Raw genomic sequence first — 15099 nt, 5'->3', positions numbered from 1 at the left:
CATGGGGGAAAAAACCCAACGAAAAACAACACAAAACCAACTAAACCCATAAGTGTCATCAGCACATTTTCTTTCAAGGTGACTTGTAGCCATGTGTTATTTGGAAAATGATAAATAAGAAAATTAAAAAAAAAAGATCCTCAATACAAAAGTGTTATAATAGCTATTAAAAGAGGATGAACAGACACATCTGAGTTATAGGCAATGTTCCGATAGTATAAAAGTTTTGTAGAAAATCTGTTGCTTTATTTCAAATGAATGAAGAAGTAAAAATGGCAGTAGCGATTTTCAATTTAGTTGGAGTGATCTTCCCAGAAACCCAACAGTCATTAATAGAAGTTACTCGTTTTTTTGGTTGTAACATCAAGTTAGTGTAATAGCAATCAGCATATAGTATAATGGAAATCAGTATGGTTTACTATAATGAAGAATTACAAGATTAACTATATAGTGATCAAGAAGAAGACAAACTTAAAGAGTGACAGAAGGGAGAATTTCTAAAAATTACTGAACAAGGAAACAATAAGAGTGTACTCAGCAAAAGACTGTGGAATTTAGATGCAAATCCTAATTCTTCTTTCATAAAGCCTCTTCTACATATTCATCTCTAGTGATGATAGATGTCAATGACATATTAATGGTATGTTAGGACAACAGTTTCAAATTCCAAACTGTAAGTTAATGATCTGTACCAAATTTAAAAATCAGGGTTCAGTTTCTAATTTTTTGAAAGAAAAAACATTATTCCATTATTTTAATTTTTTTCTCACTATCAGATAGTGTGTGTGTGTTTTGTGAGAAAGTTGTAATAATTCCTTTCTGTATGGCTTTATTTTTCTCAACAGTTCAGGACGGCAGCTAAGTGAAGTCTTCATTCAGCTCCCGTCTAGGAAAGAACTACCAGAATATTATGAATTGATTAGGAAACCAGTGGACTTCAAAAAGATAAAGGTAAGAAATAGTGGAATTTTGGAAGTGCAGGTTCCTCCATTTATTTTTGTTTTACAGAAGTGTGACTATAACATTGTTTTTAAAATAACATGCCACCTGTATTGGTGGGTTAGACTTTAAACATTGTCACGCAATTTGTTAGTAATTTTGTTTGGCGTATATTGCAGTGTATCACTGTAATTTCAAGGCCTAATCAAACTATAGTAATGTGACAGGGATGATATCTCAGTGCCTTTTTTGCAAAGACCTAATTGTGAATCTGTCAACAGATTTGGTAAAAAACACGCTGTTGACAAAGATTTCATAGTTCTACAGGAATATACCTCTACTTACATTTAAAATCATAGAACCATAAAAATCCTGAATTAGAAGTGGTGGACACATATCATCACGTCCAACTCCTGGCCCTGCACAGGACACCCCAGGAATCACACCATGTGCCTGAGAGCATTGTCCAAACAGTTTTTGAACTCTGTCAGGCCTGGTGCTCTGGCCGCTTCTCTGGGGAGCCTCTTCCAGTGCCCAGCCACTCTCTGGGTGAAGAACTTTTTCCTGATATCCAGCCTAAACCTCCCTGACACAACTTCAGGCCATTCCCTCAGGTCTTAACATTGGTCAACACAGAGAAGAGTTCAGTGCCTGCCCCTGCACTTCCCCTCATAAGGAAGTGTAGACCACAATCAGGTCTCCCATAAGTCTCCTCCTCTCCAGGCCGAACAGACCAAGTGATCTCAGCTGGCACCTCACAGGGCTTCCCTTCTAGACCCTAACCTCATACCTTGGAAGAGCCAGGTCAGATCCAAACAGAGTTATGTAGATGGGGTCTAGGTGGCATGTTACAGCTTATGTGATGTCATAATTCTATATCTTTCACTTGTGTTACAGTTACTGGGTTTCTTTCCTAGAAAGACAAAACTGGAATTCTTTTACCTAAAGAGCTCAATTTCTCTTGCTTTTAACCCTTACAGTTCACAAAGAAATTGCTCATTTTTTGCTGTTTTACGTTGATGCATTTCTTGAATAATATGCTAACAACATGGTTGAAGACATTCTACGTTTTAAGCAGATACTTTTCTTGATGCTTAGGTAAAATTTTTTAAGAGAAAGCTTTTAGTGTGTTGAATCAAATATTAATTAATTTTCCTCTCTGCTGTTCTTCTTTCCTCACTGCCTATAAATACTTGTCTTCATTTCCTCAACAAATGCAACAGGAAAGAATTCGCAACCATAAATATCGGAGTCTTGGGGATTTGGAAAAAGATGTCATGTTGCTGTGTCACAATGCACAGACATTCAACTTGGAGGGATCTCAGGTCTGAATGAGTTAATTTCTGTTAAACGTACGGGTTTCCCTATCTAACATTTTTAGTGCTTGTTGATTACTATTTTTGTATATAAACTCTCTGTTTCAGTTCTTACTTTGAGTAGAGAAAAATGTCCACATTTTTAGAATCCAGAATTCACTGGACACTGCTGCAGTGTGTATTTTCAGAAAATTTGTTTTTAGCGTTAATTCTCAGATCAGTTTTTTCTGATCTGTGTGTATTTAAAGCTGCAGTAAGACTCTTTGAATCTGTGGTGAAAAGCAGTGTGTGGAGTGATACATCAGTTTAGGTTTTCCACAGTGGATCACAGAAGTAGCAGATGTAACAGTACAGCTCTAGGACAGGATGTTGAGGAAATACATCATAGAAGGCTTTTCAGTTCTGCTAATGGAAGATAAAAATTCAGGAATGTCCATCAGTAAAGATCTATGTAGCCTCTGAAGCATCTGTTTTTTGAAATTTCTTTTATTATTGAAAGATGAGTCTCAGTTTAGAAGGCAAACTCTAACAGATGTTTAGCACAGACGAATGGGCTCAAAATTTGGAGCAGTGTGCTGATGGAAAAGGAAGAACTATGAAATTTGGATGGCAGATATGAAATATCAGATAGATAAGAAAGTTGTCTCACAATACAGTGAAACACAGTCTTGGATGATTTTTTTTAAACATGAGATACAAAAGTGTGATGCAAGCACAATATTCAATTGACCAGAGACCCTGAAGACAGCTTTCCTAACATGAAAGAGATAAAAAAAAGATCTTATTTGAAGACTAAATAAAAGTAAGCTGAATGATGATGCTGCCAATAATGAATGTTTTCTTAAAATTTCTAAACATTAATGATAACATTTAGCTAAATTGGGGAGTTTACATTAGATTTTGAGAATTAAAAATTAGTATGGAATTTATTATGAAGAATTGTTGGAGTCAGTTCATCATTTAGTGATTTATTTTGATACCAAGAGACAGAAAAAATTATTATTTCTCTAATATGTACATGGGATTTTTTACTGTCTTCAGTTACATGGAAACAACTACAAATCAGCTGAAAATATTTTTTAAAGTAAATTAATTATGGTAGAATTCTTAGGACAAAATTTTGCTACATATTCAGATGTAGATTTTCAGTTTACTGCTTACTCATATAGCAGTAAAATGGCTCTAAGTATCTAATTATAACAAGAGAGGGGAAAAAAGTGAAGGAAAGTTACTAACAAAAAGTATAAATGAGACTTCAGAAAATGGTAAAGTTCGGTAGAGGAGATAAAAAGAGGTAAAAAAACCACAGTAGTGAAATGGGGAAAATAACGAAATTATTCACATCAGAATACTCAACCTGCTTACAGAAAACTGGTGTCTTGTTAGGCAGAAATGGTAGAATTGGGAGGAATAATACTGAGTGGATAGAAGTGTTACTAGATATTGCTACTCTGTTGGGGTTTTTTTCTTTTTTTTTTTTTTTATGTAAAGTTCTCAGAGCATTCATTTTGATTTACCCTGAGTTGCAGGACACTTCTGCAGTAGTCCTCCAGTTTTCCAGGCTTCCATGATACCTTGTGTTCTTTGTCATAGTCCTGGTCTACATTTGCTCTGACATTACAATTCACTTCAGTAAATTAGATTATTTGCGTGTGCACTCAAAACAAAAGGGCTAATTCATGTAGTTGTTTAAGCACTCAGTGAACTTCAAGTGTTCTCTTATTGTGGTGCCTGCTGCTTTTCCTTGGCGTAAAGCAGTTTCATCTGAGATAGAACCATATTCAGGGTTTTCATGGATAGAATGACTTTATGTGTTTAGGCTTTTGTCCTCAATAAAACTTCAGTGTTTTAAAAAGCTTTTCAAGTTATAGTAGTCAAATCACACACAGATGCGTACAGGGTTAAAGATGTTTGTATGTCTCTTCAAACAAAAGATTTCTCATGAATGTTGTAATTTGTTGTGAAGTTCTTTTGTTGTTGCTTCTCCCTTTGTGAAGGAAGTTCTACTGTCATGGTTGCTTGATTTTTTGAAACCTGTTGGAATTGGGTTTCTGTCAAAATAATAAAATTTCTATTTGCACAGCTATTCGTGAAGCACCCACAGTGGGGTTTTTGTGTATCAAAATATATAAGAATATTGCAAGTAATTCCAGATAAAGAAGGTTAAAATAATTTTTGAAACCTCTGTATTTCATTAGAAAACTGTTTGAAAGTCTAGGTCACATTGATGCCCTAAATATGTAGTGGCCAACATTAAAAAAAATAGAATGTTGTACAGGTCTTTCATTCTTTTCCTCTTAGAAAAGTGTTTTTGTGAGAAAGAGAAGGTTAGTTGAAAGAGCCATTCCTAAGAACAATTAATATGCTAGGTTTATGTATATGAAAAGTAAATAGTTCTCAAGAGGAACTTGGTAGGTTCTATCTATAGCTGATTTGAAAAGAAGTAGGTATAAGAAAAAGTCAATTATTATTTGACTTTAAGGAAGGAAGTTCTGGAGTCTCATAGCTCACTAATGTTGTAAGGTAGGAGAGCATTATTTTTTATTGATAATAGATACATAAAAATTTTACCATGATTAAGAGCAGTCAAACATATCAAAACAAAAAGCACAGAGGAACCCAGAGAATGGGGAGCAATGCACAGTGAAAGGCAGTTTTTCAAAAAAAACACTTAGTGGTCAAGTGAGAAAAGTAGGAATTGGATATTTCATGTTAAGTATTCTAAACAAACTTTTATCTAATTCAGCTTGTTGAACCCACAAAGTATTAGAGCACTTGTATCACATTTAGGATACAGACTGCATAATGGCAGCCAAAATCCTTCCATTATTTTTGTCACAAATACCTCATGTCGCCTTATACAAGGAAGTGTGTCATTTAACCATAGGAGTAGAATGACAGACAGCCAAGGTAGATGATGATGATGATGATGATGATGATGATGATGATAAAATCAAATACAGTTTGTGACTTTGTACTCTTCTAGGAATGATTCTTAATTTTTTTAAGCTGAATTGTGCAGCGCTTGTCTTCTGACATTGTACCAAAAAACCCACACAAGGTCATTTGTTCAGTAGATGACAAAAAATCTGATACTCAGCAACACAGAAAGATTTTTACTTCGTTAAATCTAAGAAATGTGTTACAAGCCAAAAGTAGTCACTCTTGAGAATCCCCTCCTGCTGGAGGTTAAAGAGAAAATCTAATGTACCCAAGATACTCTGGATACTAGAGAATGTTTGAGAGCGCATGTTCAGTTCAGAGGAAGCCTCATTTTTTTTTTTTTCAGTCTTTTTAAATCTGAGAGGAAGGAAGGGATGAGCTGCTTGGGATAAATTATTTTCCTTGTAGCCTCTTTGAATTCCAGAAAAAAACTAAAGATAATTAAATGAGGGTTAGCCGTTTGTCATTATTAACTATATTGTCAGATGATAACTCGTGTTTTAATTATGCTGCTTACTACTGAAGTCTGTTCCTTTGGCAGGTTTTCAAGGGTGTTATGATCTGATGAAAATGCACAATAGTTCCTATGGTAGTAGAAATAATAAGAAAAACATTAACTAGACGTTTTAGATGTAATACCTTGTAAGAGTTGTTTCTTTGCAGCTCACTACTGACAGATTTCTTAATTTAGAGCATGAGGAGTAAATGCTGGCATTTCTTATACAATTCATGCAACAGACATTACTGCTTGGTATTTGAAAAGGCCATGTATCCTGTAGACTTGCACTGGAAATTTAGGTCTATGCTGTGAATTTTTGATTCTGCTTGACTTCATAGTTCTAACAGAGGTTTGTACCTGTACTGTAGATCTATGAGGATTCCATTGTTCTTCAGTCTGTGTTCAAAAGTGCACGACAGAAGATAGCCAAAGAAGAAGAAAGTGAGGATGAAAGCAATGATGATGAAGAAGAAGATGAGGAAGAAGAATCGGAATCAGAATGTGAGTCCCCAGCTAGATACTGACAAGGAAATATATCAGGGGATGGAAGAGCAGGTTTTGCTGCTTTTGCATGGAGACTGATTATAAGGTTCTATATTCTGTTGGTAGAAGAAGTTTCTTACTAAGGTTGCTTAGGTGTAACATTGTTTTGGTCTCTCAGCTTGGTGTTCTGGCTTACTTCTATTTAAATTACTCCTAAGCAAGAAGCAATTTGTAGAGGTGCTTTGTGGGCAACCATAATTGTTTATAAGCCCTTCAGGGCCTGTTCATGCTGTTTGTAAATGGAAGTGCCTAGAAAGGCTGGAGACGATCTTTATTGGCAAGCGGTCAACCTTCAGGCACGATGTGACATACAAAGTTCATCATATGGTTAAGAACCAGATGATGTTGAAAACACTCTTCAGTGTGACAAGGACTAAGTGAAACTCTGATTGTTTCAGAATGCTCATTAAGTCACTGTAGGTTTGGAAACATGATGAAGTGGAGAAGGATGGATTCCTTCATTGCGCTTTGTGCCATCCAGTACATCTATCCAAATTCCAACTACCCCTTTTCTCTGGTTACAGAAGCTGTATTGCTTGGCCCTGAGTTACCCTTACAAGTGTGTCACACATGTGTGCTAAGCATGCAGCTTCAGTAGATCATTTGGAAGTGAGTGGATATTCTGGAATCAGAATAACATGTACTTCCAGAAACGTGTTAACTCAAAATTCACCAGTAACCTCCACACAGAATTTCTGTACTTTAAAATACAAAAAAAAAAAGTCTGTTTATACAAAGGCTAAATATTTCTGTGGTAAGGAAGAAAATACTTTTAAATGTATATCTTTTCAAAGGACCGTATACTACCTGTGTATACCACACATTCTGAGAATCAAATGAAAATGGATATGGTCATCTAAAAGTTAATCTTTATAGATTAATATATTAGCGTTATAACTATTAAAAACAAGAGAAATAAAAGCAAATACCTCTTGCTTTTTGTTCCACAGTCCTTGTAAAGTCAGAGGGGAATGCCTTTTCAGGCTGCTACTAGAGGTGAATTTCTGTGAACAAGAGACAGCATTTAAAGTTGATATGTGAATGTTACAATAATGTACGCTGTTGAACTTTTTGCAGCAAAATCAGTGAAAGTCAAAATCAAGTTGAATAAGAAGGATGAAAAAAGTCGGGAGAAAGGAAAAGGCAAGAAGAGGCAAAGCAGAGCAAAAGCCAAGCCTGTCGTGAGTGATGATGATAGTGATGAGGATCAAGATGAAAATGTAAGTTTTGTTCAGTGAGACTGTGGAAGTGGTTGCAGTGATTGCGTCTCTGCCCTGTCCTGCTTGCTGTCAAAATTCTCAACTATTCATGCTTAAGCACGTATTTAACTTGTAGTGATCATCCTGAGAAAATTGGGTGGGGGTGTTAACTGTACCTGAGTGTGTTTATGAGATCTGATCCCAGTGCTGGAAGACAAGAAGTCTAAGAAGTTTGGATCTTATTTCTTTGAGCTGTTCCTACATTCATTGAACCTTTAAGTCTCATGGTCTGTTTGCTTTTGTCCACAGATGAAAAACTTACAGCTTGATTATTTTTTACCTTTGTTTTAGTGGGTGCTTCTATTATTGCAACAAATGAAAATAGATGTCTTGCCAATTGTTTTTAAATGTCTGGATAGAAAGAAAGAGCTGGTGTTTCTTGACTCTCTGTCTTTCCTCTCTAAAGAAGTCTACAGCAATTAGATGAAATTTCATGAAAGAGAAATACTACATAACACAGTACCTTTCTTCAGGCTATCTTGATTTGTCACTTTAATTGTCATATTTCTTCCTCATACTTCCTTTTATTTTTCCTTCTTTAACAAATTCCACAGAATAGCTGGAAAGAATTTCTGACTTGTCTTGTGTCTCTTACCTCTAGGACCAGTCGGAAGCAAGCGGAAGTGATGATGAGTGATCCATAGGGTTTATTTTCTTGGCAGAACTGACCCCTTCCCCTTCTCTTCTCTTTTCTCCTATTTTACACCCAGTGAATTCTTTTTGTCAAATAGACATCGGGTTGTTTCTGTATTCTCATTCTCTATAAATTAGCTTTAGGATAGTGCCAGACAAACGTATGATATCATGGTGTAAAAAAGGCAAAAAAATGTAACATATTGTGACCAAATGGGCCTCAAAAAAACAACAAAGAAACCTTTTGAGGGAAAATGTGGGTTGATAGTATATTTCTATGGGCTGGTTTTGACTTGTTAATGGTTTGATTGTGCCTGGTTTTATCATTTGATAAGGTTTTTTTCAGTGGCATCAGAAAGGCAACAAAAAAAAAGTCTTTTGTAGCATTGATAACCAGGAGAAGTCATTCAAAACCACTGGTTATTTTATTTTTCATCAGGCCGTTTTCAAATTTTTTATTTGTCCTGTATTGGTTTTTTACACTGTGGTACATATATGCGACTTTGTTTAATAGCTTATAAATGTTCAGTAGTTAGCTTTCATACACCTTACCCCATATACATTTTTCCACTTTATGCTTGATGATCTTCAGAAAAAGCCTTTTTGAATTGTATCAAATTTATGTCTACTGTAAACTTTGCTTAACTTTTTTTTCTCTATTAAAGAAGTTGGTTTAAAAATGCTATTGAATATTGCAATCTATATAGTGTAACGTATGGCTTCTTTCATCAGACTGATCTTCTATGTTACCAATGTGGATTATCACCTTTTCCCTAAAGTGTACTTAATCTTTGCTTTCTTTGCACAATGTCTTTGGTTGCAAGTCATAAGCCTGAGGCAAATAAAATTCCAGTAATTTTGAAGAATGTGGTGTTGGTGTTTTCCTAATAAAGAGATGCAGCCTTGTGTTACAAGTTCCACAAAAATATTTTTGTAATAGCAATGAGAGAGCAGGAGTATCTCCTGCAGAGAAGTCCACTTTGGTCCTTCCTCAGTGTAAAATTCAAATATCATAAAAGTGTCTTCTGAGATGGAGGGAAGATATGCGATACATGTTAAAGAAAAATAAAATTGAAGTAGAAGACTGGTACCTTGAAATAAAAGCATAATTCATTACTTATTTACAATTAAAGTGATAAAGCAATAAAATATTTTTTTTATTTTTCTTTCTGGAAATATATATCCATATGCCTTAGTGGACATGAATACAATTAGTTATGCAGGCAGTCAGACCACCCAGAAGTCAGTTTATTTAAAGTCTTATCTTGAGGTATCACAGTGTTGATGCAACATGATGCAGTAATCTACACATTTGAACTATATATTTGCAGTTAACATTGCTACTCTGCAAAATCAAAACTTAGATTTGAGCATATCTTGTGTAAAAAATGTACAAGCATAGAAGCCTCTTTGTAAGCAGAACATTTCTTTCTTATATGAACTTCTGAGAGTGTCTCCAGTAAAGCTCTTCATGCTGCCTTGCAGTATGGTAACTGTTTCAGATTTCTGTAGCTCGCTTGAAGAGTGATCAGTAAGTTGGGCTGGTGCCCATTTGATTATATTAGCCCTGCACTGAGAGAAGTCAGCTTTGCTTAGCTTCAGCAATTTCAAACATTTTATTCCTAGTGTGAATTGAAGACCCAGTATTTCACAGAGAGGTTTCATTGATCACAGAGGCTCACATTGATGCTACCAAGTGTCTGAAGCGGCATTGCAAAGAACCAAGTCCTGGTGGACACCAAGTGAGCCAACAGTGTGTGAGCCAACAATGAACATGAGTGCATTATTTTTGCAAAGAAGGTATCCTGGACTGTATTAGGGGGAGTGTTGCCAGCAGGTGCAGAGAGGAGATCCTTACCTTCACCTCAGCACTGTTCAGATGTATCTGGAGTGCTTTGTCCAGTAGTGGACTGCATCTGAAGAGAAGACATGGACATACTGGAGACTCAAGTCCAGGAAAGGGATACTGACATAGTTCAAGGACTGGAGCACGTGACATACATAGGGAGTCTGAGAAAGCTGGCACTATTCAGCACGAAGAAGAGTGGGCTCAAAGGCATCTTGTTGATGTGAATTAGTTTTGGGAAAGGGAAGGTGCATGGAAGGCAAAACCAGGATCTTTTCAGGGCAGGACCAAGAGGCAGTGGGCACACACTGAAATCACAGGCAGTGCCTATGAATATTGTGAAACTTCTACTTTGAAGGTGACTGAGCCCTGGAACAGATTCCCCATAGAGCTTTAGTCTTCCTTGGAGGTACTTAAAAGCTACCTCTAAGTGGCCCTACTTAAGCAGAGGGATTGGACCAGATGACCTCCAGAGGTGCCTGCCTATAGTCCTGTGATTCTGTGATGCAGGATAATTTAGTTTTCAGTGACAGTTTCATAAGATCATACATTCCATAGAGAGATGTTATTTTTTCCCTGCAAAATGAACCAAATCTAGTAACCTGTTACGCATGACAAAAAGCATATAGTGGCAGTAGGCTCCAGTCACTGCTGGCCTAGACTGGATTTAAAAACTGACAGCTTGGATATAAAAGGCACAGTATCACATTACCCATCCCCAGAGTCACTGATGACTTTGCAGTGACCCAGTTTCATTTATTTTTCAAGAACTCATTATTTGCAGATGAGTGTTTAGCTGGATAAAGAAAATTAACTAAGATGCAACACTTCTGTTGAAATTGAAAGTAGCTTTGGGTTTGGTCAATAACTGTAAATCATATTATGATACCAGTTTGCATGAAGAAATACAGTTGAATTCTTACTGCAGTTTCTTTTATCAACTTTAAGAGATTTCAAAATATTTTGAATTTTCTCTCTGAGTTTCAGAAAACCCCCAGAAGACCTGCAAATATTTTTTGGCATTAAAATAAAGCAGATTTAGGATGTAACACATGCTTATGCCTCCACTGCTGTTGGTCCTGTTATTTTGCTTAGGATTTTAATTCATTTCTACCAGAGTAGAATTTTAATTGCTATCTGGCCGTTTCTCTGTATGAATTTAATGTATTTTTCAAGATGAGTTGTTTTCCTGGCTATCTTAGTACATTACTTTACAAAGAAAAGAAAAAAAGGTACTGGGAAAATTGTTGTCATGTTTAACTTTCCTAATTGTTTACCAAAAAAAGGAGAAAATCTTTACTTAAGTTACAAATCTGTGTTTAAGGTGGAAATATTTTCTCCTTTACAGAATTCCCTCTCTAGTACAAAGTGACAGGCAAAACACTTGAAATGCCTTTTGGACTGTACCCATAAAAGTGCAGTGCTGCAGTCCATACTGAGGAAATCTAGCTCATTTCCTGCTGCAGTTTCAAAAATAATGTAATAAAATTGGAAATGATGTAGCTTGGGCTCTGATGAAGACAAGAAAAGTGAAGTAAATAAAAGATGTTTTCTTGATGCATCGGTTTCTCCTGGGAAATAGGCAGCAGTTTAAGTGGGCCAGATGAAAAAAATTTAACATCTTTTATACATTTTAGATGCTATTAATAAAATTTATTTTCCTCTCACATCTTCTGAAAGAAACAAAGAAAATACAGATTCTTCTCATCATTGATCTAAATGGCTTCCTCCTTAAATATGTCTGGTCCTCAGTGCAAGGTATTTCTCACTCCCTCAGCTCATGAATGAAGCTGACGACTCAATGATTGTGAAGGCATGAAGACACAGCAAATGCTGCCACAGCCTCTGTGCACACTGAGACAAAGGCAGAGCTGATGCAGTGGTAAGTCTCAGAGTTGTGTGCAGTTACTGAGCTGTTGATACATGCTCAGTCCTGCCAACTATCTGAGCATTAATAGCTCTGTTAATAATGCCCAAGCTAATGTCACTTCTTCATGAGTGCTTGGATGATCAGGTTTACCAAACATAGTCTAGCCTGGAAAACAGAATACTAAAAACAGGACACGGAATATTAAAAAAAAAAATTAATCTTTTATAAAGGGATTTTTAGGCTGGTATCTTGCTTTCCCCTCTGTTCATTTCCTGGAAAAACCTCTGAAATATTTTAAAGTTCCGCAGTTTTTGAGTAGGGACTTCAACTGTATGCTGAAACATAGGTTCAGAAAAGGAGCTAGCAAAAGTGTTTTATGTGGTTGTTTTGATCTTAAAGAGGAAGAGGAAGCAGGTTCAGGGTAGGCAAAGAGGCGAGTGATACAATTTTGACTCCTTTGCATTTGGCTTGTATATTATTTGAGGAGTCACTCATTCCTAATCCTTCTGTGCTGAAAAAAGGTGTAGAGGTAGGTGAGACAAAAGCAATAAGCAAAAAGTGTGAAACAATTAGCATTTACCTAATTCGGTTTTGATGGAACTGGACATTTCATTCAGCAGGGACAGAACTTTAGGACTGTGCAGTCATATGAGTGTTTAAACAGCAAGGACCATGTTTGCACAGGGGGTAAGTTTGTTAATTATGTTGAAATGAAAATGCCAGGAAGGATTATCCAGAGGTAGCTTCCCTATTCTCTGTGAGGAAAGTCAGAAAGTATATTTTATTCAACGGTTATTTAAACATGATACAAAACAAAAGTTTGCTGGAAGTTGGTGCCTCATTCTCTCTTATTTCCCCTTAACAACCAAGAGCTCAAGCAAGAGTAGGTTGGTGCAGACACAACAGTACTTTCTTATGTAGAAGTCATATCTGCTCTCCAGATGTTACTCCTTGTCTCTCCATTAGCTTGAAGAGAAAGCTACAGTGTGGCAGTGTTTACCATATTTTTGACTTTATGTTCACACAGAGATGGGTATGTTGAAGAACATACTGAAGTTTGTGCCTTGATCAGATGCTGTTATGTATTCTCCTGTCTATTCTAAAGAGCTTTTATTTCAATCTGTGTGGTGTTTTTCCTTCCTTGTTATATTTGTGACCAGAGCAGACACACTAAGAACAAAAATTTTATCCAATTAGATGATGACAGCTTCTGTTTTCTTCCCCTGTATGCCAAGTTGCTGTCAAAAAGGCTGAATCACAACAAATTGCTGCAACATGAAGTTACTATATTTTCAGAGGGACAAGAAAATTTGTATTGTAGATTCATACACACAACAAGGACCATTTTGATTAACTTCCAATTTAGGTAGCTGTTTTGCTGGGTTTGTTCTTGGTATTCAGTGTCGTGTTTTCATGCACAATCCATTGTTGCGGTGACATATACTGGTGTTTCATTGCATTTGTCGCTTTTGGTGACATAAAGGGTTTAAGTTATGTATTGCATTATCTGCCACCTGCAAATACAAACTTTACATCAGCTATTCTCATGCCAAGAGATGGAGATAAAATCAAGAGAGGAACCCTAATACTAAGACACTAATTCATTGCAAGTGAAAGATAACTACTTATATGCCAGATGTAATTCTTTTTTTCTTCTCTGAAACAGACATGGCTTCTGGTAAAGGTGAATTAGTGTCCATTTGTATTATTTGTATTATGGTTTATACTCCATTTTGCAGTACTAGTATCTGTTATGTGCATTCTCCCCTTGGGCTTCCAGCATAGCTTCTCTTCTCTCCACATTCCATTGGAATAAATTTTGTATGAACTTGAGTGCCTTACAGACTTAAAGAAGTCAGTGCTTAATTGTGCAGCATTACTTCCCATCTCCTTTGTCATTCTAACTTGAAATGAGAAGAAGGAGGAAAAAGGCATTGCCTGACAATTCACTTAGAATTTTGCTTTTTCTGTGACCAGAACGCCTTGTTTCTATTAATACAGTTGTCTGGTGACATAACCCTAGGGACATGTCAGTGCTCCTGCACTTTTAGAAGTTTCTTTGAGTTATTCTTATGGTCAAAGAAGAAAGCAGTGAAGCTGAGCATATCAGACATTCTGCAGATGCACAAAAGACAAAAGGTTCCACATCAGTGCACTTAAGCACTCAGAAGTAGTAAATAGGTACTTAAAACTGTGCAGTTAATTTCAACTACATAAGAGGCAGTCTAACCAAAACAAGAACATTTTACTTCTGCTTTAGAAAACCTTACTAGACCAATTTCCACTGTATCACTTCACTGAATGTAACTTTTTGTTCAGTGTCTTCATGCTATCTTCTACTGTTTCTGTTTAATAGTAAAGATTTAAATCATAGATATTTTGAGTAATTACAGGAAAATTATTCATCCTGGAGGGTGGCCAATGTGATGCCCATCTTCAAGAAGGGTCAAAGAAAGGTTGGGGGAGCTACAGGCCTGCCATCCTGACCTCAGTGCTGTGGAGGGTTATGGAGCAGATTTTTTTGAGTGCCATCACACAGCATGTACAGGACAACCAGGGATCATCGGGCTCCATCAGCAGAGGTTTGTGATAGGCATGTCTGGCTGTACAACTTGATCTCCTCCTTTGACAGGGTTACCCAGCGAGTGGATAAGGGAAAGGCTGGGGGCATCATCTGCCTGGACTTCAAAGACTTTGACAGTGACTCCCACAACATTCTCTGGGAGAAGCTGTCAGGCCGTGGCTTGGACAGGTGTATTCTGTGCTGGGTAAAAAACCTGGCTGTATGGGACCAGAGATTGGTGGTGCATGGAGATATAACCAGCTGGTGGCCAGTGACCAGTGGTGTTCCCCAGGGCTCAGTACTGGGGCCAGTTCTGTTTCATGTTCTTTATGGATGATCTGGATGAGAGGATTGAGTGCACCCTCAGTTTGCAGATGACACCAAGCTGGGTGGGAGTGCTGACCTGCTGGAGGGCAGGAAGGCTCTGCAGAGGGATCTGGACAGGCTGGATCATGGGCTCAGCCCAGTGGTGAGAGGTTCAACAAGGCCCAGTGCTGGGTCCTGCCCTTGGGTCACAGCAACCCCAGGCAGTGCCACAGGCTGGGGCAGAGTGGCTGCAAAGCTGCCACAGGAAAAGGCCCTGGAGGTGCTGGTGACAGCAGCTGAGCATGAGCCAGCAGTGCCCAGGTGGCCAAGAAGGAACTGGATGTGGCACTTGGTGCCATGGTCTAGTTGATAAGGAGGTGTT

At 37.2% G+C, this 15099-nt stretch overlaps 1 protein-coding gene across 7 annotated transcripts in view; it reads left to right on the top strand.

The window, feature by feature from the left end:
• Window positions 1–8998, top strand: part of SMARCA2 (SWI/SNF related, matrix associated, actin dependent regulator of chromatin, subfamily a, member 2) — a 116615-nt gene extending 107617 nt beyond the window's left edge. For all 7 annotated transcript variants that reach the window (XM_054282926.1, XM_054282958.1, XM_054282917.1 and 4 more), the window contains 5 exons: window positions 846–951; window positions 2163–2264; window positions 6066–6198; window positions 7318–7460; window positions 8101–8998. In XM_054282926.1, coding sequence (XP_054138901.1) covers window positions 846–951; window positions 2163–2264; window positions 6066–6198; window positions 7318–7460; window positions 8101–8136 — 520 coding nt within the window. In that variant the 3' untranslated portion in view covers window positions 8137–8998. The remainder of the gene's footprint in view (window positions 1–845; window positions 952–2162; window positions 2265–6065; window positions 6199–7317; window positions 7461–8100) is intronic.
• The last annotated feature ends 6101 nt before the right edge of the window (window positions 8999–15099 follow it).

Source organism: Melozone crissalis, unplaced genomic scaffold (genome assembly GCF_028551555.1).
Source record: "Melozone crissalis strain CALT ecotype California unplaced genomic scaffold, PUWL_Pcris_2 ptg000005l_1, whole genome shotgun sequence".
NCBI lineage: Eukaryota > Metazoa > Chordata > Aves > Passeriformes > Passerellidae > Melozone > Melozone crissalis.
This window is presented reverse-complemented; position numbering and strand designations above follow the sequence as displayed.